Source organism: Trichosurus vulpecula, chromosome 1 (assembly GCF_011100635.1).
Source record: "Trichosurus vulpecula isolate mTriVul1 chromosome 1, mTriVul1.pri, whole genome shotgun sequence".
Taxonomy (NCBI): Eukaryota; Metazoa; Chordata; class Mammalia; order Diprotodontia; family Phalangeridae; genus Trichosurus; species Trichosurus vulpecula.
In genome coordinates this window covers 399018463-399042011 of record NC_050573.1, presented here as the reverse complement: position 1 = coordinate 399042011, position 23549 = coordinate 399018463, and the positions used below count along the sequence as shown (strand labels likewise).

Genomic DNA, 23549 nt, shown 5'->3' with positions numbered 1-23549 from the left:
GTATGCTCACCAAAACTGCAGATGAACATAGATGTAAAGAATAGTTAACCCATTGGATAGCAGAGTTAGGATCCACTAGCACTTGACAGGCTTGAGCATTTAAGATCAATCTAATGAAATAAGGTGTAATGGCAAGCAGGGTGGATCTTTGTTGTCTTTTGTTTTGGAGTGCTTCTCAGCACTAAGGCAATAAAGTGCCTCTGAATCTTGCCTTTGTTTTAATCAAGTCTTTGATGACCTGCTTAAGTCAGGAGAAGGCTTAAGTCACATGGGTTTGAGTAGCATGGTTGTGATGCCCTCTGACCCTGAAGAAGTATATATATATATATATATATATATATATATATATATATATATACTCTGAGGTTAGCATTTTGCTTGGGGGTTCAGTCACTGGAAGTATCATGTGATTTGACCAGACAAGACTCTGGGTACTGGTTGGGGTGCATGAGCTTTGAAAAACCCAGATGTTGGTGCTTCTCTCTGGTAACTATGTATGTAATGTCTTGGACAGACAGCTAGAAGCCTGTCTACTGATTTGTGTTATTTTGCTTGTAATTTGTGTTTTCTCTGAAGTTCAGGGTGCTGACTTTTCCCCCTGAACTAAGTGAATGATATATGTTTGTTTGATTAAACTGAGATTGTTAACCCCTTAAAGTTGCTTTCCTTAGAAAAGCAAATCAAAGAACCTGTGCTAGTAGCCCTTCTGTGTGCTATTGTTGTTGGTCTTACACAGCCACAGTAGCGGCAAGTAGCATTGTTGTTACATAAGGTAATAAGGGATAAATGAAAAACTTGTATTTGTGTATGAAAAATCAAATGACAAGATGAGGGAAGTATAGATAGCAGATGTTCTGAAAAAGATCTGGGGTTTTCAGTGGACTGCAAGTTTGAGATGAACTAGCAGTGTGATGAGGCACCTCACCCTTAGGTGGGTAGGCTTTGAACACTGTGACACTGACCCATAATTAAGATCCCACCCCCCACCCCCCTTTTTGTTTTGGGTTTGTGAGAGTGTGTTGGTAAGCAAAACGGGCTCCTTAGCACTTAGTTCAACCAAGTGCCCTTCAATAGTTTGGCTTTTGTTCCCTTTGAGTAATTTAGTGTATTTCATTGAGCCTTACTAGGTGCTAAGCCCCAGGCCCAAACCCCTATTAAGTGTAAAACCTTAGTGGGTGTGGATTGGCAACTAAGGTGGGGCCCAAGGTGGGGCTTACTCCAGGGAGGGCCTAGTTTACATGTCTGGGAGAGCTGAGGCTCTTAGACCACATGGGTTTAAGTCACCTCTTTGTGACGATTCTAGGTCACGTGGGTGAGTCGCATGTGTGACTCACCCCTGACGCTGAAAAAGATATAAGACCAGGGGTTGGCCTTCTCTTCCTTGGAGCTCTTCCCCACAGCTGTGGTGGCTCACGTAACTCTGGGCCAGCCCTTGTTCTGAGCTCCCGGGCTGAACCTAGATGTTGGTAACTATGAATCTGTATTTGGTCTGTCTGTTGATGTTTGTAATTTGCTCTTAAGTTCAGTGTGCTGGTATGCTAAGTGAATGATATTTGTATGCTGAATTAAAGTAAGCTTGTCAAATCCTTCACCTTGCTTTCCTTAGTTAAGCAGATCAAAAGAACCTGTGCTATTGGCAGCTTTCTGGGTGCTGGCTGTGGGTGAATCTTACACCCCCACGGAAGTTGCTAGCCGGATTGTTGAAACAGAGAGCAAGCCAGTGTCATAGAAATAACCAAGTACGAATGGGTGTTTCTCACGTATCATTATGTTACTGAGGAAATCTTTTAGTTGTTCAAGTTCACAACTTTGGAGTCACCCTTGATTCCTCCTCACTCACCCCACATATCCCAATCACTTGTCAGATCTTGCCCAGAGCATCTCTTTTTCCTCTCTACTCATGAAGCCATCACTGTACTTCCAGCCCTTATTACCTCTCACTTGGAATACTGCAATAGCCTCCTAATTGGTTCCTTCCCCCATCCCCCATTCCTTTCTCCTCCCTCTAAACTCCCTATGCTATGGGCCAATCATGTTCACATTCATGGTGGATTTAGATTCACTTCAGCCACACTGAAGCTCAGAACTCCTCAACTCAAGTGATCCTGTGGCCTCAGTGTCTGCAGCAGCAGGGACTAGGCAGGTGAGAGCTGCCATAAGTGTTTTTCATTTGATTACTCCTTCTAATGGATATAGCTGATAGTTCCTCCCTAAAACAGTATAAATAGCTAAATACATTTCTTCCCAAACTATGTAAGTGGTGAATGAGGAAAATAAAAACTGAACAGAGATGAAAACGATGGAACCAAAGTTTATTTTCTGCATAAACTCCTGTAAATTACAAACACAAAAACGCTAGACTATAGTGTATAACTTTTCAATATTTAACCAGGATACTTGTAATAAATACGCATAATGAAACAAAGTAAAAGACTAAAATTGTCAGGAAACCTATAAAATGTCTCAAGTTTTAGATTCTGCAGCATTTGTGTGCTGGAATTTTTTTGTGTGTGTGTTTTCTTAAGTGCTGACCCCCCAAAAAAGTCCTTTCACATTTCTTTGGAGCTTTTTCAAAATTGTCAAATTACAGTTAATTAAGCAACTTAAGTAACACCAAGAACTATTATTTGACAGGAAGTTTTAAAGCCATTTTGCTTTGCCATTGTTTAGAGAGCATATGCTCTAGACAGCACTGAGTCCAGTAAGCCTTGAGCCACTCACTGTCCACTCAGTCAAAGCAGACACACGCTTCTGGGTGGAACACCTTAGAGATTTTTTTTTAAAAATATTTGTGTATCTCAGTAAGAACAAAGCCATAAGTGACACTACAAGCAAATCGGACAAGTTTTAACTTCTAAGTATGGCATGGGAATAGAAAAGCGTTTTTTCCATAGATCTTTGCTATGCATCATGAAGGCTGGACCATATCAAGGTTTTTCACCAATTTTCAATGACTGGCATTAGCCATGCTCCCAATGTTTGGAAAAGTAAGCACAGTTATAATGTCCTGACATTTACCCAAAAGAGCAAGGCCAATGTTCATCAGGAATGCTTGACAGCTCCAAGAGCAGAGACAGATGGCCAGACCTCCTAGTATCTGCTGGGACTTTGTGATGAGCTGAGAGTATTTCTAGTACATTTTGCTACAGCTGAAAACTTTTACCCAAAGACATTTTAAGTCTAAAGCATGGTTATCTAAAATTATTTTGTTAACATAGTGTAATGCAAATTTTACGTAGTAAATGGCTTAGGTACCAAAAATCTGTAATGGCCAATAAAAATATAATGGAGAGGAAACATCTTTACAAAAGTGAGGTTAGGAACTACGAGGCATTTCTTTTGGTTGTAAACGTACTGTTTACTGTAATCCATTGTTGAAAAGCATGGACTTGGATTTCCTGAGCTTCACAGACAACAGTAGTAGGCAAGCTTGCATAGGTTGTTTTCAACGTGTCATTTAAAGGATTTTTTGTTTTTTGAAATCCTCAAAGTCAACTCATTTATGTTTTTAACTTATATATTTTAGTTAATCCTATTCATCCAATTGCTGGACTGAATAGCATAGCTCTAAGTGATGAAAGGTAGAAGAAGGAAAAAAAAATAATTGGGAACTGGGTATGCACTCCATCCAGAGGACATGATGAGGGGTTTTGCAGTGTACCTTGTAACCAGTGCCAGGGTTAATTTGTTTAGAAATTAAATCATGTTAAGGGTTAATGTCAGCCTAAAATCTTGGGTGCTTCTATCTACAAGTAGGGATGGATGGGCAGCCATGGGAAAAGGAGTTCCAACAGCACTCACCACATGATTTGCAACAGCTAGGATTGACTAACACCAAAGCCTGTGGGGATTTGCAGGTCACCATCATCCAACAGACCACATCAATGAAGTCCCTTAGCCCCACAGACCCAAACCAGCTGTGGCATCAGGTAGCACCAAGATCTGGACTTAACAGACTCAGCTCATCACAAGGCTTAAAGTCAACAGACAATTCTGAAGAATAGAAAGTCTTCTCTTGGGGACAGTCCTCAGAAGTCCTTGTGTAGGGAAGAAGCTGAGAGGGCAGCTATGTGAACTCACAGTGCATACAACAAATGAGAAAAATGGCAGTGGCTGCCAACCGTAACTCCTGCTTTAAGGCAAATATGGCGAATGTGAGGGGTTGGCACTGAGTCCTGGAGAGTCTATCTTATTTCTTTTGTGATTGGTTTTTACACATGGTGAGGATTTGCTTCAGTACTTTTTGGACATCTTCATCCATCTGGCCCTAGGAAATTTAGATAAAAATACAATTAATATAACAGACAACACATTTGAACAGACATAGACCACAACATCCCCATCACTTGTGGTGAACCACCTGACAATCATAAGGCACTTCACCCAGAAACTCTCCTATCCCCTTCAGTAAGGAAAGGGTCAGCCCTATTGTACAGGTCTGGACATTTCACTTTCAGAGGAAACTAAAGCAGAGGTCAAGTGACTTTTCTCTCAGGTATTCAGTGGCCTAAGGGTGCCTCTGGCCAATGTTCTCAAGCCTAGTGAGTTACCATATTGAAGTCTTAGCCCCAGGCTAGTAAGCTATTCCTCCAAATAAGGACAACAGGGTTAGGGCTCAGTGGAAAAACTCATCACCACCAGTGATCTATCAACTGACTATGCGAAGGCCAGAAAATTATTAAAATACTTTCAGGGAATTCTGCCTCTCAATTTTCCCACTTAACCTTTGTAGAAAGGAGTCAAGAGGGAAGGACACAAATTTCCTCAAGTAGACAAGTCAATAAAAAGAACCCTTTAATATTTTAAATTAAAGAAGCCCTTGCTTTTGCCCTCCTATATCAGTGCTTGTATTTGTTGGTGGTGTTTTCTGTTAAGTCTGCTTCTTTGGATGACTTAACCAAAGGGACAACTTTAAAAAATTTTTTTTTGGTAAAGGGAGGTGGAGGGGGTGGGGGTGGGGGGAAGTATTTCTGTAGACTGTGACTGTACCTGTACAGCATACAGAAGATGCATTCTGTAAACTGAGACAATCTCCTGGTGTTGTTTCTTGGACTCCTGGAATTTTAAAAGATTAGTATGAAAAAGAGTTCTTAGTCATTAGGAACAAAAAGCTGGGTCACAGTGATGCCCATGGGGTTCCTCTCAGATAAGGGAGGATCCCACGCTAATATCTCAGGTTTCTGGATTGGTGGCTTTGGGCTTTACAAAGCTGTAAGCTCATCCCATGTTATAATGGCAGAGATATGGTGCTAATTTTAGGAAAGTCTTACCATTTAATATCCTAATATAGCAGATATGCAAATGCTCAGAAAAGCTATGATTTCATTGGCATGGAAGGGGTGAGGCCTGCCAGTGCTCTAACAAAGCAAGTAACAACCCATCTGTGACTTTGTACCGAAGTCTGAGTGAAATGCCTGAGACAGAGAGTAGCTAAGGGACTTGCCCAAGTTCACCTGGCTAGTTAATGTCAGAGGTGAAATTTGAACTCATGTATTTATGACTCCAGCCCTAACTCTCTAGCTACTATGCAATTCTGCCTCTATATCACCTTATTGCTATTATATTAACTACAACAATGACTGATGTTTGCATATTACCTTATAGTTTATATATGTGCATATTTATGTATGCATGTATGTATACACACACACACACACACACACACACACACACACACACATAAGATGGTACAGTAGATAGAGTACTGTGCTTGGAGTCAGGAAGACCCGAGTTCAAATCCAGCCTCAGACATTTACTAGCTGTGGGACTCTAGGCAAGTCACTTAACACCTATTTGCCTCAGTTCCTCATCTCTAAAACGGGGATACAATGGAGAAGGAAATGGCAAACCACTGCAGTATCTTTGCTAAGAAAAACCCATGGATAATGTCCACGGGGCCACAGAGCTGGATATGAAGAAACAACAAGTTTTTAGATGTGTGTGTATGCGTGTATGTGTGTGTATGTATGTATGTACACACGTATACATGTAATATGTACATGTGTGCACATATGTATGGGTGTGTCACACATGTATATGTGCATGCATATGTGTATGTGTACATGTGTGTACATATGTACACATACACACATATACATTTATAAGGTTGTAATAGCTTTTTTTATGAAGAGAAAGGGACATATAAAACTATAAGCAACAGAAAGCCCCCTTTCTTTCTAATTAGATGCATTACGGTTAGTTTTTTTGCTCTGAAGGGGGTGGGCAGTCAGAAGGGTGGGCATCTACATTGGCTTTTCCATCTGGTACAGTGAATCACTCAGAACCTGAGGGTCCAAACAAACACTATATTTAATAAACATACATTCAAACATGCCCCAGGTAAAAGGTGGTTAAAAAATAATTCAGGAAGATAAAAACTAACAGCAAGGAGGTGCCCTGGGGTTTCAGGAGTTCCCTGCTGAGGACCACCTTTATATTCTTTTTATCTGAATAGCCCACAGCTGAGCTGGGTCCCCAGAGCAATCCACTGGGGACAAACTATCCCAAACTGGCCCGGAGCTGAACTAAAGCTTCTTTGCTCAAAACAGCATCAGTTAGTATTATGGGAATATTAGGGGTTAACTCATTGCCCCCACCCAGTTCCACCAGTATCCTGGTCCGCAATATCAAGACACCAAAAGGATGGCTATATTCAGCCCCTAGAACACTTACGGATCAATGTCAGATCTGCACCAAAGATGTCACCATACTATGAAACCAGAGACAACTGGGGGACACAGTTATCCTTACCTTCATTATATGATAATTTTAACTTGGATGCTTGTCAACTAAGAAGTACTAGGTATGTGGGCGGGGGGGGGGGGGGTCGGAAGGAAGAGGAAAAAAGGTATTTTACAGGTTAAATCCAGCAGAGCATCCAGGAATAAGGCGATATTTGTGTATATTTGACTATCACAGATTCCAGCCCTTAATAAGAACATTCTCTTACAAAAGCCCAAGGCAACTTGCAATGGCAGAGGGAATTTCCTCACACATGAAATCAGATACAGTTCCTCCTGCTATATAATTGTTAGGTTTTTTTATTTAAAAAATTATTTTAAAAAACTGAGGTGCAATCTTAAAAAGCAACTCAGAGAGAATAAATGAGTTAGAGATGGGGGAAGGCGGGACAGGGAGAGGGGGCAAATAAGTCTGGGGCCAAGGGAATTAGCCTTTATGTAGTGCCTACTTGTGGGTTAGGCATATGGTAAGTGCTTTTTAATATTACCTCATCTGATCCTCACGACAAGCCTGCAAAGGAGGTGATGTTACCATTGTCATTTTACAGTTGGGGAAACTGAGGCAAACAGGTTAAATAATTTGCCCAGGGTCACACAGCTAGTAAGTGTCTGAGGCTAGATTTGAACTCAGGTCAGCCTGTTGCTCTATCCACTAGCTATTGAGAGAAAGAAACAAGAGACAGAAAGAGAGAAAAAAATGGAGGAGAGAGAAGGGGGAAAGGGAGGAAGGGGGAGCGGGGAGAGAAGGAGGGAGAGAGGGAGACAGAGAGAAAGAAAGAGAGAGAGAGGGAGGGAGGGAGAAAGAGAAGGGGGGGGGGAGAGAGAGAGTGAGAGCATACCTTCACCCCCAAGTAAACAAAGGCAATTCAGGTCACTCCCGCAGTGGATAATTTTTTAGGTCCCTTCCTCTGAGTTGGCCTGCACGGCTTCACTCAGCCTGTCAAAGGAAGCAAGTCCAAACTCACCGTCAGTTGATTCTGTAGCTGCTTCACTTGCTGCTGCAGGGCCTCCAGCTGCTGACTTTGCCTCTTGGATGCACTGGTAGAGTAGGATAGCTGAGAGAGGCTGTTCAGAGCTTCCTTTAATTTGATGACTTCCTTGGACATCTCATTTATCTAGTGAAATGAGAGCTGCATGAGAATAGTTACAGAACCAAACGTCAAAGGCACCCCTTCTACTAATTTCTTCTACAGTGTTACTACGGTTGAAACATTTTTTAAGAAGCAAGACATACTTATCTTTTTTGTACTGATGGGCCTAGTTTATAAAAATTCTGGCATGGCTTCCTAATTTTATCTCTTAAGAATAAATGTACTATAAAAACAGCTAGCAATGTCCAGAATAAACACCAATATCCTCAATTTAGAAAAAGAGAGCCATCGCGCCCAGAGTTACACAGCTGCCAGGTAGGCAGGGGTAAGTAAAGCAAGGGGTCCTCTTTAGGTTTGCGCAATTCTTAGATAACCTCATTGCATGTCAGATAGCACTACCTGGTTTGTATCCTCAAGAATTAAAAAAAAAAAAAAACCAACCCAAAACCCCAAACCCCACTGTGATGATTTGACAGTAGTTAATTATTAGGAATGCTGGAACAGATTCAGGCAATGAACAATTGTTCAGAAAGAGCTGCTACTCTTGTTCTTCCTCTTGTCTCTGAGGGACAACTCTGGCTCCTCAGTGAAAACATTCCTCCCTTTCCCCCTGCAACCCTCCTTTGAAGATGAGGCCCAGAGAGTATTTCCATTGGCTTTGGTAGAAATCAATTATCCTAGAACAGTGGCTCTTAAGCTTTTTGGTCTTGGTGATCAACTTACTCTTAAAAATTAGCGAGGCTCTTCCAAGGAGTTTTTGTTTATGTAGGTTTTATCTATTGATACTTACTATATTAGGAATTAAAATGTCTTACTATTATTATAAAAATACTTTTGACCTTGTAATTACCCTGAAAAGTCATCAGGGACCTCCAGAGGTCTCCAGATCATACTTTTTTGAGAATCTCTCCTTTAGAGGATAGGATTAAAGTTGAAGATTATTTGAGTTTTCAGTGGGGAAAAAAATGGAATTTTTATTTAAAAACGAGTTTTGAAGTTGGTAGGTTTACCTTTGATAGAAGACATTAGGTTTCTGCATGATGATTTTTATAGATGCACGAATTCAGAATACTGAACTGAAAATGCTTTATGGACCTTTATTTTATATACTATTCATAGTTCTTTAGGCTGCGCTGGAGACTAATGATTCCCCATATTCAAGGAAGATAAAAAATCATGGAAGGTTAGTGGTAAATAACACTGTTTTATGTATTGTGGTAGCATTGGTAGAGGTTGAGTAGCCTAGGGATGAGAGTGAGTAAACAGCCTTTTTTTCCCCTGTAGGGTAGTAAACTTTCAGTTAAGTCCTACAGGGCTGCAATACAGAAAAAAAAAAAGTGTTTTACCAACCTTCTTGTCTTTATCCTCTTCCAATTTTGAAGAGCTTTCAGAATATCTTCTCATTTCTGTAAGTTCTTCCTGGGCTTGCTGGCACTTTTGATGAAGTTCATTTACCTCCTGTTCCTTAGTTTTTAGGAGATTTTGAATACTGTCCTTTTCCCTTTTTATCTGTGAGACCTCATTTCTCACCTGAGCCACCTCTAAGGATGCCTTCTCTCTCTCCTTCACTGAATCCTTCAATTTAGACATCAATGCACTCACTTCACCTTCCAAAGTTGACTGGAGTTTTTCATAGGAGGTTTTAGGTACCATGGCATCATTCATTGCCGCTTTTTCTTCCAAAAGATGCTTCTCAAGATTCGCCACTTCGGTTTCCTTGCCTGCCAGCTGCTCTTTCAGACTGCTTATTTTCTCCTCCATTTCTTTGGCAGCACTCCGAAGGGTGGTTATCACTTGCAAATGTTCCGTGATAGACACCGAATTCTGCTTCTGAGCGTCAACTAGTTGCTTGAGCTGTGTTACTTCATTCAATACCTTAGAATACTGGGACTTCATTTCAGATAGCTCATCTTCAGCTTTTGCCCTGGACACATTTGTCACCTGAATAAGCTTCTCATGCTCATCTTTATGGATATATTCAGAAGTGACATCCTCCAGTGACTTCCTCTTCCTGTAGTCCTCAAGCTCAGCCTGGGCTTCCTTGTACAGCTGGGAGAGCTCAGTCACCTGCTTATTGAGTTCATCGATCATTCTGTTCATTGCTTCTTTCATGTCTCCGGCCTCGTCACTGGATTCTTGTGGTGCCTGACTTTTCAATGTATCTTGTAATTTCTTGATTTCTTCTTGAGCATCTTTGTATTTCTCAATTAAAAAGGCTTTCTCTTGGTTCATATTCTCAATCACAGAGCAATATGAATTTCTTATTTTCTCATACTCTTCCACAGGTGGGTTGATGGCCAGGCTTTTCTCTTTTTCTTCAAGTTTCCCCTTTAACTCTCTCACTTTCTCTTTATTTCTTTCACTTTCTTCTAATGCATCCTGTAGGTCTTGCTTAAGCTTTTCAATCGCTTCATCTGTGGACCTCAGCTCATGGAGATTGGAATAACTGTTATCTTTGCTTTCTGGAGCAACAAGGCCTAATTTCATCTGCTTCTGCACATTCAAGACCTCTTTCATAGCCTCTTCATACTTGCTCTGGGTTTCCTTTAGCTTTTGGCTGAGGTCGGAGCCATTCTCTGAAATCTCAGAGCTGTTTAAACAAATTGATTCTGGAACTCGAGACTGAAGCTGGGCTTGTAACTCCCTCCTTTCAGCTTCCGAGCTATCCAGTTTCATCTGCACATCCTGTAAAACTTCCTGGAGCTGCTGAATTTTTATGTCACTGCTGCTCCTGGCATTACTCAAAGTATGAGTTAAAACATAGGCAGAGGTTTCACTTGGTTTATCTGCTAATGACACCAAGTCAGTCTGGGTAGAAGAGTCAGTGCTTAAATCTGCCTCCCCCTCCTTGGGTGTTCTAGCCTGTTTAAAAAAAAAAAGAATTAAACATGATAAGGAGTTGACTAAGTAACTGAGGTGGGAAGGAAGGATCTCAACACTTGAGTGGAACGTGGTTAACTATCAATGTCCCTGTCCTAGTCTATGCAGCCTTAGGGAGAAATGTTGTTCAGGGACATGGGAGAAACAACACACATCCCACTTGGTACTCTTCTGTTACACAGACTAATACTGTGCCACTACTAAGATGAGATTTCCTGGAATGTCTTGAAGACACCACAAATTATTGGTTTTCTCTGAAGCTGTCAAGGCCCTTCTCCTAAGAAGAATGTGGGGGGATTTTTTTTCCCCTCTTTTCTGTACCTGGGACAACATGTCACTTAATAATAATACTAGCTAACATTCATATAGTGCTTACTATATGCTGGGCTAAGTGCTTTATAATCATTATCTCATTTGATCCTCACAGTCTTGGGAGGTAGGTTCACCTGTTTTCATTTCACAAGTGAGGAAACCAAGGCAAACAGAGGTTAAGTGACTCGGCCAGGGTCATACAGCTAGTTAGTATCTGAGGCTGGATTTGAACTCAGGTTTTCCTGACTCCAGGCCACTGTATCACTTCACTGCCTATCTTGCATCTATTCTATTGCTGTTATTCATTTTTCAGTGTCCAACTCTCTGTGACCCCATTTGGGGTTTTCTTGGCAAGGGCACTGGAGTGGTTTGCCATTTCCTTCTTCAGCTCATTTTACAGGAGGAAACTGAGGCAAACAGCATTAAGTGATTTGCCCAGAGTTAAAGAGCTCATAAGTGTCTGAGGCCAGATTTGAGTTCAAGAAGGAAAGTCTTCCTGACTTTAGACCCAGTGCTCCATCCACTGCACCATCTAGGTGCCCATACCTAATTGTTAACTGCATCTGTTGAGTTACCAAATGAATTTCTAAATAAATGACTGGTGTTTTCTATGTCTATAATCTGCAAACTATTAACTGTATTTGATCAAAAAAAAAAAAGTGAAGGTGTGGTCTCAAGATCTTGTTTCAAACTATAAGACACTAAAATTAAAAAACAAACTCATTCTGAATATCCCCCATAGTGTCCTAAAAAAAAAAATCAAGTAATCTCACATTGTAGAACATATAGAAAAATCCCAGCTTACTTACCTTTAATTTGTCTCGTAACTCTTTATTATGCAAGGTAAGGGAAGCGACTTTTGCCTGTAAGAATATGAGATCTTGCTGGTCGGCTTCAGAGCTCACATCCAATAAACTATCAGCACCTTAAAAAATAAGAGAGTTCATTTTCATTCCCCTCAAATTCCGTAGGTCTAAAACGGAACTTATTGTTGTCTAATTGTGTCTGACTCTCTTTGAGCCCATTTGGGTTTTTCTTGGCAAGGACACTGGAGTGATTTGCCCTTTCCTTCTCCAGCTCATTTGACAGACCGAGGCAAACGGGGTCAAATGACTTGCCCAGGGCCACAAGCTAGCAAGAGTCTGAGGCCAGATTTGAACTCAGGAAGATAAGTCTTCCTGACTCCAGTCTGGGTATTCCATCCACTGTGCTACCTAGCTGCCCTGAACTGAACTCCTGATCTGATTCCAAAACTGGCTTTCCCTCCCAATCTTCCTATAACTGATAGTGGTACTGCACCATTCTGCCAAACTCAAAAACCCCAGCAACCTTCTTTCTCCTTCCTTTGCATATCCTGACTCTGCTCTTTTCCTGGCTCAGGTCCGTATCGCCACACTCCTAAATTATAGCAGCAATTTGATCATTGGATCAAAGATTGAAACGATCTTAGGTCATGTAACCCTTTTACTGGAGAGAGGAGGAGAATGAAATTCAGAAAGGTTAAGTTATGTGTCCACGGTCACACAGCTAGTAAGTAGCAAAGCAAAACCCCCAGTTCCATTGTACCACTGGAGTATCTTTCCCTTTCAATTCATCTGTCACAGCACTTAGAGGATTCTTAAAGCAGTGATTCAACCATATGTTTCCTTGCAAAAAAATTGCCAATGGCTCCCTACTGCTTACAGGAAAAAAGGCAAAGCTCATGTAAAAGCCAAATACTCTGGCACTTAGGGCTTGGAGCATACAGTAGGCACTCGATAGATGTTGATTTTATCTTTATCACAGACATCGGCTCACATCTCTTACAACTTTCATTGAAATTATAAGATGCAAGATAAAAATTCTTCGTGGGGAAATTTTGCTTTTGCATTCAAAGGACTTGCTCTATTAGAAGTTTTGCCATCCGACAAGTTCTTCTTTCAGTGCAGGGTATGTACCTATACAAGGTTTCTGTCTTCTACTCACAAGGTCATGGCACTTTTGAGAGGGTCTAGGGGGTGGAAAGGATCATTACAATTTTAAATGAGGTAATTTTTGCACTAGATCTACTGCTGTATTTTGAACCTAGAGCCTGAATATAATACTTAAGTCAGTTACATAGTAGCATTAGAAAATGGAAAGCTAAAAAAAAAAATGGAAAGCTTAACAGTGCTATAATTTAAAGGCCCATAGGCGAATACAAAACACATGGCTGTCTCTCCAAGTGTCCCCACTAGGCTGCTTTAAAGGAACATGGAAATTCAAATCCAATCAGCATTTATTAGGCCCTATTTGTGAATGCACTGTGCTGGAAGTGAAAAGGGATAAAGGCTACCTCTGAACAAGGATAATCATCCCTCCTCCATCCTTGACCAACATCCCCCCTCCCCGCCCCAGCCTTTATACCTTACCTGCAGTACTATCACTCAGTCGGTCTTTGTTAGAGTTAACCTCTTCCTGCTGAAACACAATATGACTTTTGATTAGGCTTCAGAAAAACATTTTCTTCATTTAAAAAATACAAACAAAACACACAACTCCTAAACACCATGTCTGAGTGAATAAGAAGGGGTTTTTTTTTTTTGAAAGAAGAGCAGCAGATTTCAACAGGGCATTTCAAAATGGTAATAATCTCTGAAAATTCCCATTTCTAATTAAATAAACTATAACAGGTTTTAAGCATCTATTTGTTGCATCTAACAACTTTAAAAAAAAATTTAAAGACTGGGTCTTCCTATTTTGCCCAGACCAGAAGTTCAGGGGCCACTCAAGGGTCTGACCCTACTCTGATTGGCATGGGAGCTCTGACCTGCTTCATTTCTGATCTGGGCAGATTCATTCCTTCTGGGGCAACCTGGTAGTGGGCCTCCACTCTTGTAGGCTTACTGAATCCATATGGCTACGAGTTCAGCTTAGCTCACTCCAGCAGCCTAGAACTCTCAAGCATATGAGTTCTACCAGTCTCAGCCTCCCTGGTACTAGGAATGCAGGTCTGAGCCACCATGCTGGGCCTACCTAAAAGCTTTTTTAATGAACCATGCCCCAAGATCAGAAATGACAAGGCCACTTCAAGTCTTAGCTGCTAACTGCCTTTTTTGGGAGGTGGGGGAGGGGAGGGGGAAGTCTTGGATGTGTGATTTAATTAGCTAGGGAACTCCTAATATGGGAGTTCAACAACTCATCTACAAATTACAGTCTTAAGAGGGTAGGCCTGTGGTACTAAGTAGTTAATTGACTTGCCCACTATCACATAGCTAGTATGAGTCAGAGACAAGACTTAAACCCAGGTCTTCCACCCTCTACCTAGTAATTGATTTGCTAAGTTAAAAAAAAATACTGAAGAATATTGTATTTTTTGTTTTAGAATTTTTATATCATGGCTTAGAGAATGAGAGCTGGAAACAACCTTAGAAATCATCTAGTCTGACGCTCTTATTTTACAAATAAGGAAAGGAGGCCTAGAAAGGTTAATGACTTGCCCAAAGTCACATGGGTAGTAAGTGGTGGAGCTAGGATTCAAACATAGGTCCTTTGATTCCAAATTAAATTCTTTTCATTGCCCCATCCTTATGAATAAGTTATCTGATGTTAGTCATCTCCTCCTAACCTTTAGTTAAGATACAACAATAAAGAATACACATTGAAAAAAAACTAAGCATAATTGTGGATAGTAAGATTATCTTGTTTTAAATGGTTTAATAAAAAAAAAAATTGCTTATATGCCCAGATACGGGAGCCCAATTCCTCGGACTTCTTTGTCCTTGGTAACATTTATCTGTGAATCTCAATCTACAAATCTATCTGTAAACCTCAATCTACTCTGCAAGAAAACATTCCTGTAATTTCAAAGCCAGGCCCTCATTTCCAGGAGAAGGACCTACTACAAATAAAATACTTCATTTGGGTGAGTAGCAGATAATGACCCAAGAAACAATTTTTCACAAGGAAAAGCTTAAGTGGTCACATTTTTCGCAGAGGGAGAAGGCGGAAGAATGAGAATTCTTGTTTATAAAACAGCTTCATCTGAAATACTTCCCCCCCCCCCGCCCCCCCCAGAAAGTGAACTCTGTTACCTTCCTCTTTCCCAAATCACTTGGTTGTTGGCAGAATTCCTCTTTGGAATGTATGATTTCTTTTGTGTCATTGCCATATTAGAAGAGACAAGGATATTAAGTTACAGTAGTATGATATCTTTTCCCTGACTCAAGGGTCTAGAACATTTGATTATAATATCCAGGGGAAGAGAAAGATTAGCTACCAGGCAATGTCATCAATGGTAACTTCTTTACGTAAAGACGGATCTAAAATGAAACACCTTGCTGGAACAGCCCTGAGATAAGGGGAAGTGGGTGTTGTTCAGAGTTTTATTTTAATCATTAAAGATTTTATTCACCCTCCCAAGTTATGGTTGTTAAGCAAATACGTATTTAATGGAAATATTCTGTATGAGTATTTTGGTTTTTTCCATCAAGCTACGTGACCTCTCTGTGATATACCTATTCAATCACACACACACACACAAAAATGTACCTTGAAAGACTGCTCAGGGAAAAAGACTGGTTCTTTTCCCGATAATGGGGTTGAAGTTACCGAGCGTGGCGTAGACAGGTCACTCAACTGAAAAACAAAAACCAAAGTCACTGACAGAGGATGTTTCCTCAAATTCTGTTTTTCACTTGTATCAGTCAGTACCAAGGTGGCAACTTAATTATCCATTGCTATAACACTCCTGGTGAGGAGCAGTCAAATCAAGTTTTAAACCGAAGAGTTTATAGATTTTCAACTTAGTTCAACGCCAAACCCAAACAAACCCACAGCCCATGAAAAGCTTTATTGGAGCTGGTGAAAATGATGGATAAGTAAACTAAAATACTTTTAAAGACACTCCATGGAAGATACATGATTCTCTATGATATCTTTGGGTAGATTTCTCCCTTCGTGGAATATCTGCATAAAATTCTAACTGCTAGGGTGTTTTGTTTTCTTTGCTATTTCACTAACTTCTGAATTCTCTCTCTCTCACACCCACACACACACACACACACTGAGTCACTGGGGACTGAGGGAATGCACATTAATTTTATATTTCCTCAGTTTTGACCCAATTAGGACTGTACATTTTTTTGAGGGGGTGATCCAAGAAAACTTTTTTTTTTCTGATCAGCACCACTGTTCCAACTCCATTTGTACAGATAATGAAGAATTGATCATAAACTGAAAATAAATCACCTTCGAAAAAGTTACTTTTTAGCTATATCCTCTATAGGCTCCCTTAGATCCTGGTACATTTCTCCCAGTTTTGTGATAAAGCAAAACAAACCTGTTTGCCTGACTAGTAATGAGATTCCTTTGCTATACTATGCAGAGTAATGTTAAGAAACAGATAATGCTAAAGTTCAGGTGTTATCATTCAATTTCAGTTCTATGACCTCTTCCTTTTGGTGCTAAAGTTAAAAAAAAGGTTTCACTTTGCTATATTATTCCTTTTTATTTTATTTTATTTTACCTGGGAAGGACTGATAGGAGGTGGTGGAGCTCTGCGTTTTTTGGGAGTTCCACTTCTTTCTGAGCTTATTTTAGAGACTTGATCATGCTGGAAGTTTCACAGGCCAGAGAATGGAGGCGGGTTAGTCTGGTTAGTAAAGTCTGAGCAAGTAGTTTTTCAAAACAAACAAGAAAAAAAATCTCAGTAGCACATGCATTTCTTCTTTTCACTCTCTATATATTTATGTAAATACCTGGGTCTGAAACATATGACCAAAAAAAAAGATAGTATTCTATGCATGCTAAGTTTCCTTTTGGCATTCCATGCTTCAACAGGGGGAAAAAGCACAAACAAAAAATGAAACAAGGTGGTGAAAGGTTGGGAGGAAGAATCATTTATCATAGTCATTGACTCAGCAAATATTTATTAAATGCCTACTGTGTAAAGAGCAGTGTAAATACATAATCGGATGCATTACTTATAACTTTCTCCCTCTTAACATGATTCTTTTCTCCCTTCTTTGGAATACCTGGTCTAATATGTTAAAAAAAAAAACTATTTTTGTGGCATTATAGCCAATAAAAAAAAATCCTGTTCAATGAATGGGATACCATCCTTCCCCTTTAGCCCAAAAATTACCTTTTGTAAACACAGTACTTAGCATTTAATAAAGTACTCTAGTTCTGGGGGAAAAAAAGTTGCTCAACGAGAAACCAGGTATCTATGAATAATAGCCAAGTGCATGCTTCCTTATCAATAAGGCAAATAAATAGTTAAAAAGTTTTCATCACAAAGCCCAAATAGGCAAATGAAACCGACTACAAAGGGGTCTTCATCTAGTTCTACTACATACAAATTCATAATTTACAACATATTTACTTATAATACGTAAATAGCAAGATCTTTTAAAGTAGCAATAAAGTTTGTTTTTTTTCTCTCTTTTAATTTAACAATTAACTTAAACCTTCCAGAATTGTGTAGTTCTATAGCAAATAAGTGTACAGAGTACTGTAGATTTTATTCCATGACCATGATTTAAGGATTATTCTAGGGCTGAGTCCAGGGTTGGGTTTTTCTAAATTAATTTTTATATGAATATATTTCTAAGTTTAAAATTACATGCTCTTCAAATTTCTTTTGAAGTACCAGCTCCAAACATTACATGCAATAGGTCCAACGGAAAGAACACTGGATTTAGAATAAGAGGATGTGGTCAAATCCTGACCGTCATTTACTATGTATGTGACCCTGAGCAAGTCACCTCACCTCTGTGCCTTGGTTTCTTCATCTGTAAAATGAAGGGGTTAGATTAAGTGGCCTCACAGGTTTGCTCAGTTCTAAATTTGTTTCTATGAAATATATCCCACCACCTTAAAACACAGGATTAAGACTTCCAAAGAATGACATTGCAGTTCTGTCCAATTTTTCATTTCATCCGTATTATTGTAGCAACAGAGCACAAAGTTGTTTGAGGTGTAAAATTCCCACTACCGAAAAAGGCGACCCCCCCCCATCTCCCACCCTCAATAAATACCTGCTTTGGTTTTGTCGGAGTCTTTACATCTGTAGAAAAAGGGGGGAAAATGAACTTTATAAATCTTAAAGATAAAAATCCACCTTTTTGGGGCGGGGCGGTAGACTAGGTAGCAGTGCTAATACTTCAGGTTTCATCAAAATACTTTAAGCAGAAAAAGTCTAACATTTAAATTATTTTATCCTTTGGGGAAAATATGGTGGGAAAACTTAAAAGAACACTGGCTATTTCCTTTCACATACCAGTGTCCTGAGAGATTTTTGATAATAGAAGGCTTTGAATTCCTGTATTTTCTGAGAGTTTGGAATAATGTAAGGCATTGTGTCCAAGAGAATCCACAAGGTTTAAGTCTGCACCCTTTTTAATTAAGGCTTCCACCATGTTAGAGTTGCCAGTTTCACAAGCCAGGATAAGAGCAGTTCTGGGGAAAAAAAAAAGAGATATTAGTTTAGTCCTAAGAAAACAGAGAGATGCATGCTCACTAGAGAAATCTTTCCTTCTTTTTTCCTTGGGAAAAAAAAAAACCAGAGGGGACATAGGGCAAGGAAAAAAAATAAATAAAGAGCTATTGGTTGGAGGAAGAAAGGGATAAAGGAAAAGAGGAGAGAGGGAAGAGAGGGAGGAAAGGAGGGAGAGTGAGGTTGGTAGAGAGAGTGATTTAGCCCATCTCTCTCTCTCTCTCTCTCTCTCTCTGTTTAGACTGATGGCACAGTAAAAATATGAAATTAAGTATATACACACACACTTAAAAAATAACTAGACCAGATCATGATAACAAAGTATACCTCCTACCTATGTTCAGGGCTCTTTACTATGGTGTACTTCTTGATTCAAAATAACATTTGGTGGAACTCTTGCACTAAGATTTTGAAATGCTTTTTAAAAATTAAAAAAGTCTACAGATGGCTAAATAACCTAAGGCTATTTTTAAAACACTTATATTTTCATATCAATGTTATTTGGCATCTAAGGTCATTATATTAATGAGAAGGATATATATACATACACATGTGTACATGTATGTATATATACATACACATGTGTACATGTATGTATATATACACACACATGTGTGTATGTATATATAAATACACATGTGTATATGTATGTATATATACATACACATGCGTATATATAAATACACATGTGTATATATGCACACACATGTGTATATACATGTATATATACATACACATGTATATATACACACACACACATAATACAATGATAATATGGCCATCTTTCTTATCTGTATGTAAGGTGGTACAATAATTTTAATGCTTTTCCATGAGCCAGTGTTTTGGGAGATTCTTTCCAATGACTGATTAGATTTTCAATGAAACCCACCCCAAACCAGAGTTCTGTTTTTAAGTTAATTGGGGTTTGGTGGTACAGTTTTGTCACTCCACCAGCTCAGGATCCAAAGTGGAGAAAACAATCATTATGTTGGCTTTTCTATTGAACTTGGTAGTACACAAACAACTTCTAGATATTTATTTTATCTTAGTTAGTAATATTTTTGTTTTCTTCTCTCTTCAAACTTCAAGGTTTTACCCAATTATGCTAAATGAGTTGGGGCTAACAAAATTACTTATAATTTAAAAACCGTAATAGAAATGGTCACTGATTATGACTTAGTCGAGGCAGGCCAACGAGATGATGCACCATACAATTACTAGTCACTTTTGGTAGTTGATTTTAGACCACTAAGAAGTCAAAATTGCATGGGGGATTCCAACCAATCTCTACATTGTTGTTCTGCACAGATGTAATTCATATATCATAGGCAAAAGATTAAAAAAATAGAATTAATTGCAATGTGTGCTTATTTGTCACTACATTTTTTTTAAATGAAGCCCCAGAACACATCTTGAGGAATAATAGCCTAAGTTATTTCACTTAATTTGAATGGCATTAAGTATGATGGCTCAAACTTTGTCTTCCTCCCAGTCAAAGATATTTTAAATTAGTTGCAATTTGCCCAAAATATTAAGAAAAAGAAAACACTGTGTTCACAGATTTCTTTGACAGTTCAGTGTACCCAAAATGACTTGCTCATTTTCGCCTTTAATAGCCACATTCTGGACTTAGTCGAGTACCATCAACAGTCTGCGAAACATTTCTTCAATTAACTATGGCCTTGATGATCCAAGACGGCAGGAATAAAATTGTCTCATAGTAAACCATTCAAAATACAGCTGTGATTTTATGAAAACATACAAAAAATCCATGTTGCCAAAGTCATGTCATCAATGAGACTAATTTTGTGATACCTTCCATTTTTGTCTCTGGAATTGACATCTGCTCCATGATCCAAGAGATAGCGGCACACTTCAGTATGGCCATTTTGTACTGCAAGAAGCAGAGGTATATTCCCATCCTAGGAACACATTCAGATCAAGATTTCAATTCATATACCAGTAGCCAGAATCACAAAGTACCCTGTTCTCTCCAAGCCAATTCTTGTCTTGCACTGGTGGTTTCACATTTGGTCTGTCACTGAGGAACTGGAGAAATGATGTGAACTTCTGTAACATAATACTTAATATATGTGGTTTGATGATCAAGCTTTCCCAGACACATAAACCTTGGAGACAGGAGTCACCCTAGCTAAGTCCAAAAGATGAAGTTGGTAAAGGGAACATTTGTAATGACCCAGAGAGAGAGGCTTGGGGCAGGGGGGAAAGCAGGTGGGTGATAGTTTAGAAAGTGGTCAGACCTCAGGGCCATTACACCATTACCATTGGGCTGGAAAAAAGCCTTCTTCCAAGGAAAGGTAGTAAGGAATGAGAAGACAGTCTTCTCTCACATTTTCAATTCGTTGGGAGAATCTTAACATGTTAAGATGTGTGCTTTCAATAATCAGCCCCTTATGAGACACTGTTGCTATCAAGATGAGAGAAGAATGGAAGCCTCTGCCAAAGAATCAGCTATAAGCCAAACTAATCTCTATCTCACATGATCTGGTCCTCTCTAAGCAGTTTCTGTCACTCAATCCCAATATGTTTGCCTTCAATTTGCCTTTTTAATTCCTTGTCTTTTTTTACTGTCACCATCTCAAGAATCTGTGGTCTGAGATACTTTGTCTGCAAAATAGGTAAGGCAAATGAGGATTGGGAGGGTAGCAATAAGCTTTTCCCTCAAAATCCATGGTATCTCCAGATGGGACACTCGACCTAACTTTGCAGGTCCTCTGATTTCTCATGAAGCAACAAATTTTACTGGTAAAACAAAAAAGCTATTAGGAAGACATACTATATTTGTACCTCTATGCACACATGAAAATGTAAGGTGTATATAGATACAACATATGTATATTTGTGTATGTACACACATACACACACACACACACACACGCACGCACACACTCACTCTCTCTCTCTCTTTCTCTCTCTCTCTCTCCAGGCCAAAGACAAACCACATTTGTCTAATTATCTCAGAATTCAGCCTAGGTAAGTTAGAAGAAGTTTATCACCAGAAGGTTGGTCATCAGATAATTCCTTTTTGCTTAAGAAAACCATTAGTCTATACTAAGTAACGAAGGGGTTGCCATATGCATGAATGGAGGAGGACCCACACAGATGAAATCATGGAAGTGTAGTGCAACGGCAAGAGCTTTGGACCTTTCAACCGGGGAACTGTCAAACTGTGGAATACTATTTTGCTATAATAAATGGTGAATATGAAGAATTCAGTGAAACACAGGAAGACTTATGTAAACTAATACGGAGCGAAGCAGACAAAACCAGGAAAATGATGTACACAAGGACATCAATGTAAATGGAAAGACTATTCTCCTCCCTCCCAAATAACAATTTGTTCATCTAAAGACTGTTTCATTATAATGTCCAAGCTTGTCCCAAAAAGGAGATGAGAAGGAGGTAGGCAAAGGGGGTGAGGGCTATGTGTGTGGAATCCCGCATAACCATCAGACTTGATTGATGTGTTGACACATTTTGCTGAACTGTTTTTTTCCCTTGTTTCATTTTACATTTTTTGTCACAAAAATGGTTGTCTGGGTAAGGGAAATCATGTGAAATGAAAGTGACATAAAAATAAAAGCTATCAATAAAACTATTTTTTTAAAAGTAAGAATATTTGACCTGTCAGAATGTCCATTCTGGTACTTAACACTTGTGTGACTTTCGGTTAAGTTACTTAACCTTTCCAGGCCTCAATTCCCTCATCTGTAAAATGAAAAGGCTATATATACTAGTTGATATTTAAGGTCACTACCATCTCTAAATCTGATCCTACAATATTAAGTAATGAAGTACACACGTATATGCCCAGAATTCATATGTCAAGTGTTTCATTCCTGAGAGAATAATACTGTGCTACACTATAGATTTATAGAAGGTTCTTTCTAGCATACACTATAGACATTTGGAAATTAATCTTCCTATTTTTTCAAGGTTAGAAGAGTAAGACTGTATTATCTCTTTTTAAAGACAAGGAACTAAGGGAGTAGTTTACCAAAAGCCAAAGTCTCCATTAAATGTGTTGCAGTCACAATGGCTCTTAGGATGCTGTAGATAAGGAGCCACTGAGGTACCCCAAAGTGCTTAGTAAATTAATTTCCCTCTGCACCTCTGGTGACTTACTTGTATGAATGGTACTCACCAAATCCTTGAGGTTAATAGGGCTTTTGTGCTCACAGAGAATCTGAGTTGCTTGAAGGCATCCATGTGCCGCTGAGGGAAAAAAAAATACAAAATTCCCAACAAGTCACATGGCTTCCTCTCTTTTACTCACCCCATCCCCAAATATCATTTCATTAAAAAGGAACATGTAACAAAATGGAAAATCACCAACTCAGATGCTTTGCAGTGAGATGTTGCTGACAATTATAAAACATTTTTTTCATCTTCTTGTCTCTTACCAGCTATACAGACTCAAGACCCCACTGACAAGCTCCATTTATGTTATGTTTTTAAAAATGAGTTATATTATCTAATTCCAACCTTTAAGAGAACCATTTAAAGTTGGCACCTCAAGGCTCAGTGTCACTGCGTTTTCATTGGGCTTCCTTTTAGTATCATGAACCGAATCAATTAACAAGCATTTATTAAGCACCTACAAAGAGGCAGGAACTGGGATTAGAGACAAAAATGAAACAGTTCCTTATACTCTATCGAAGGAAACAACACATACACATATGAGTATATGGAAAATCCATGCAAAATAAATTCAAGGTAAAAAACAATGGCTTTCAGCAATCCTAATTCATAAAATAATCATTCTAATTTTACTAACAGCCTGGCACCTAGAAAGGCTTGATAAGTACTTGTTGACTGAGTGGGTGCCTTTTGTGCACTGGGCACCCTACTAAAGGCTTTGAACATATAAAGACAAACACAAAACAATCCCTTTTCTTAAGAAACCAGGTGGTAAAAATTATGACAGTTCATCTCTGTACAATGATAATAAAAGTCAAAGGCTGGTGGAAATTTAAAGGTTTACCTAAAAAATATTTGTATTGGATTTTCTATCATCATTGCTTTAAACTCAAAAATGTCTGATCACAT

The 23549-nt window shown here is 39.1% G+C and overlaps 1 protein-coding gene across 7 annotated transcripts in view; it reads right to left on the bottom strand.

Moving 5' to 3' along the window:
- Positions 1-2293: 2293 nt before the first annotated feature.
- RAI14 (retinoic acid induced 14) overlaps positions 2294-23549 on the bottom strand; it is a 177907-nt gene continuing 156651 nt past the window's right edge. For 4 of the 7 annotated variants that reach the window (XM_036758400.1, XM_036758408.1, XM_036758416.1 and 1 more), the window contains 12 exons: positions 22645-22715; positions 20295-20401; positions 18264-18442; positions 18022-18050; positions 16509-16595; positions 15533-15619; positions 13414-13462; positions 11833-11948; positions 9182-10693; positions 7706-7855; positions 4990-5055; positions 2294-4267 (listed from right to left, as the gene is read on the bottom strand). In XM_036758400.1, the coding sequence (XP_036614295.1) occupies positions 4190-4267; positions 4990-5055; positions 7706-7855; positions 9182-10693; positions 11833-11948; positions 13414-13462; positions 15533-15619; positions 16509-16595; positions 18022-18050; positions 18264-18442; positions 20295-20401; positions 22645-22715 (2531 nt within the window). In that variant the 3' untranslated portion in view covers positions 2294-4189. The remainder of the gene's footprint in view (positions 4268-4989; positions 5056-7705; positions 7856-9181; positions 10694-11832; positions 11949-13413; positions 13463-15532; positions 15620-16508; positions 16596-18021; positions 18051-18263; positions 18443-20294; positions 20402-22644; positions 22716-23549) is intronic. The other 3 variants (XM_036758424.1, XM_036758435.1, XM_036758442.1) reach the window with 3 other exon arrangements.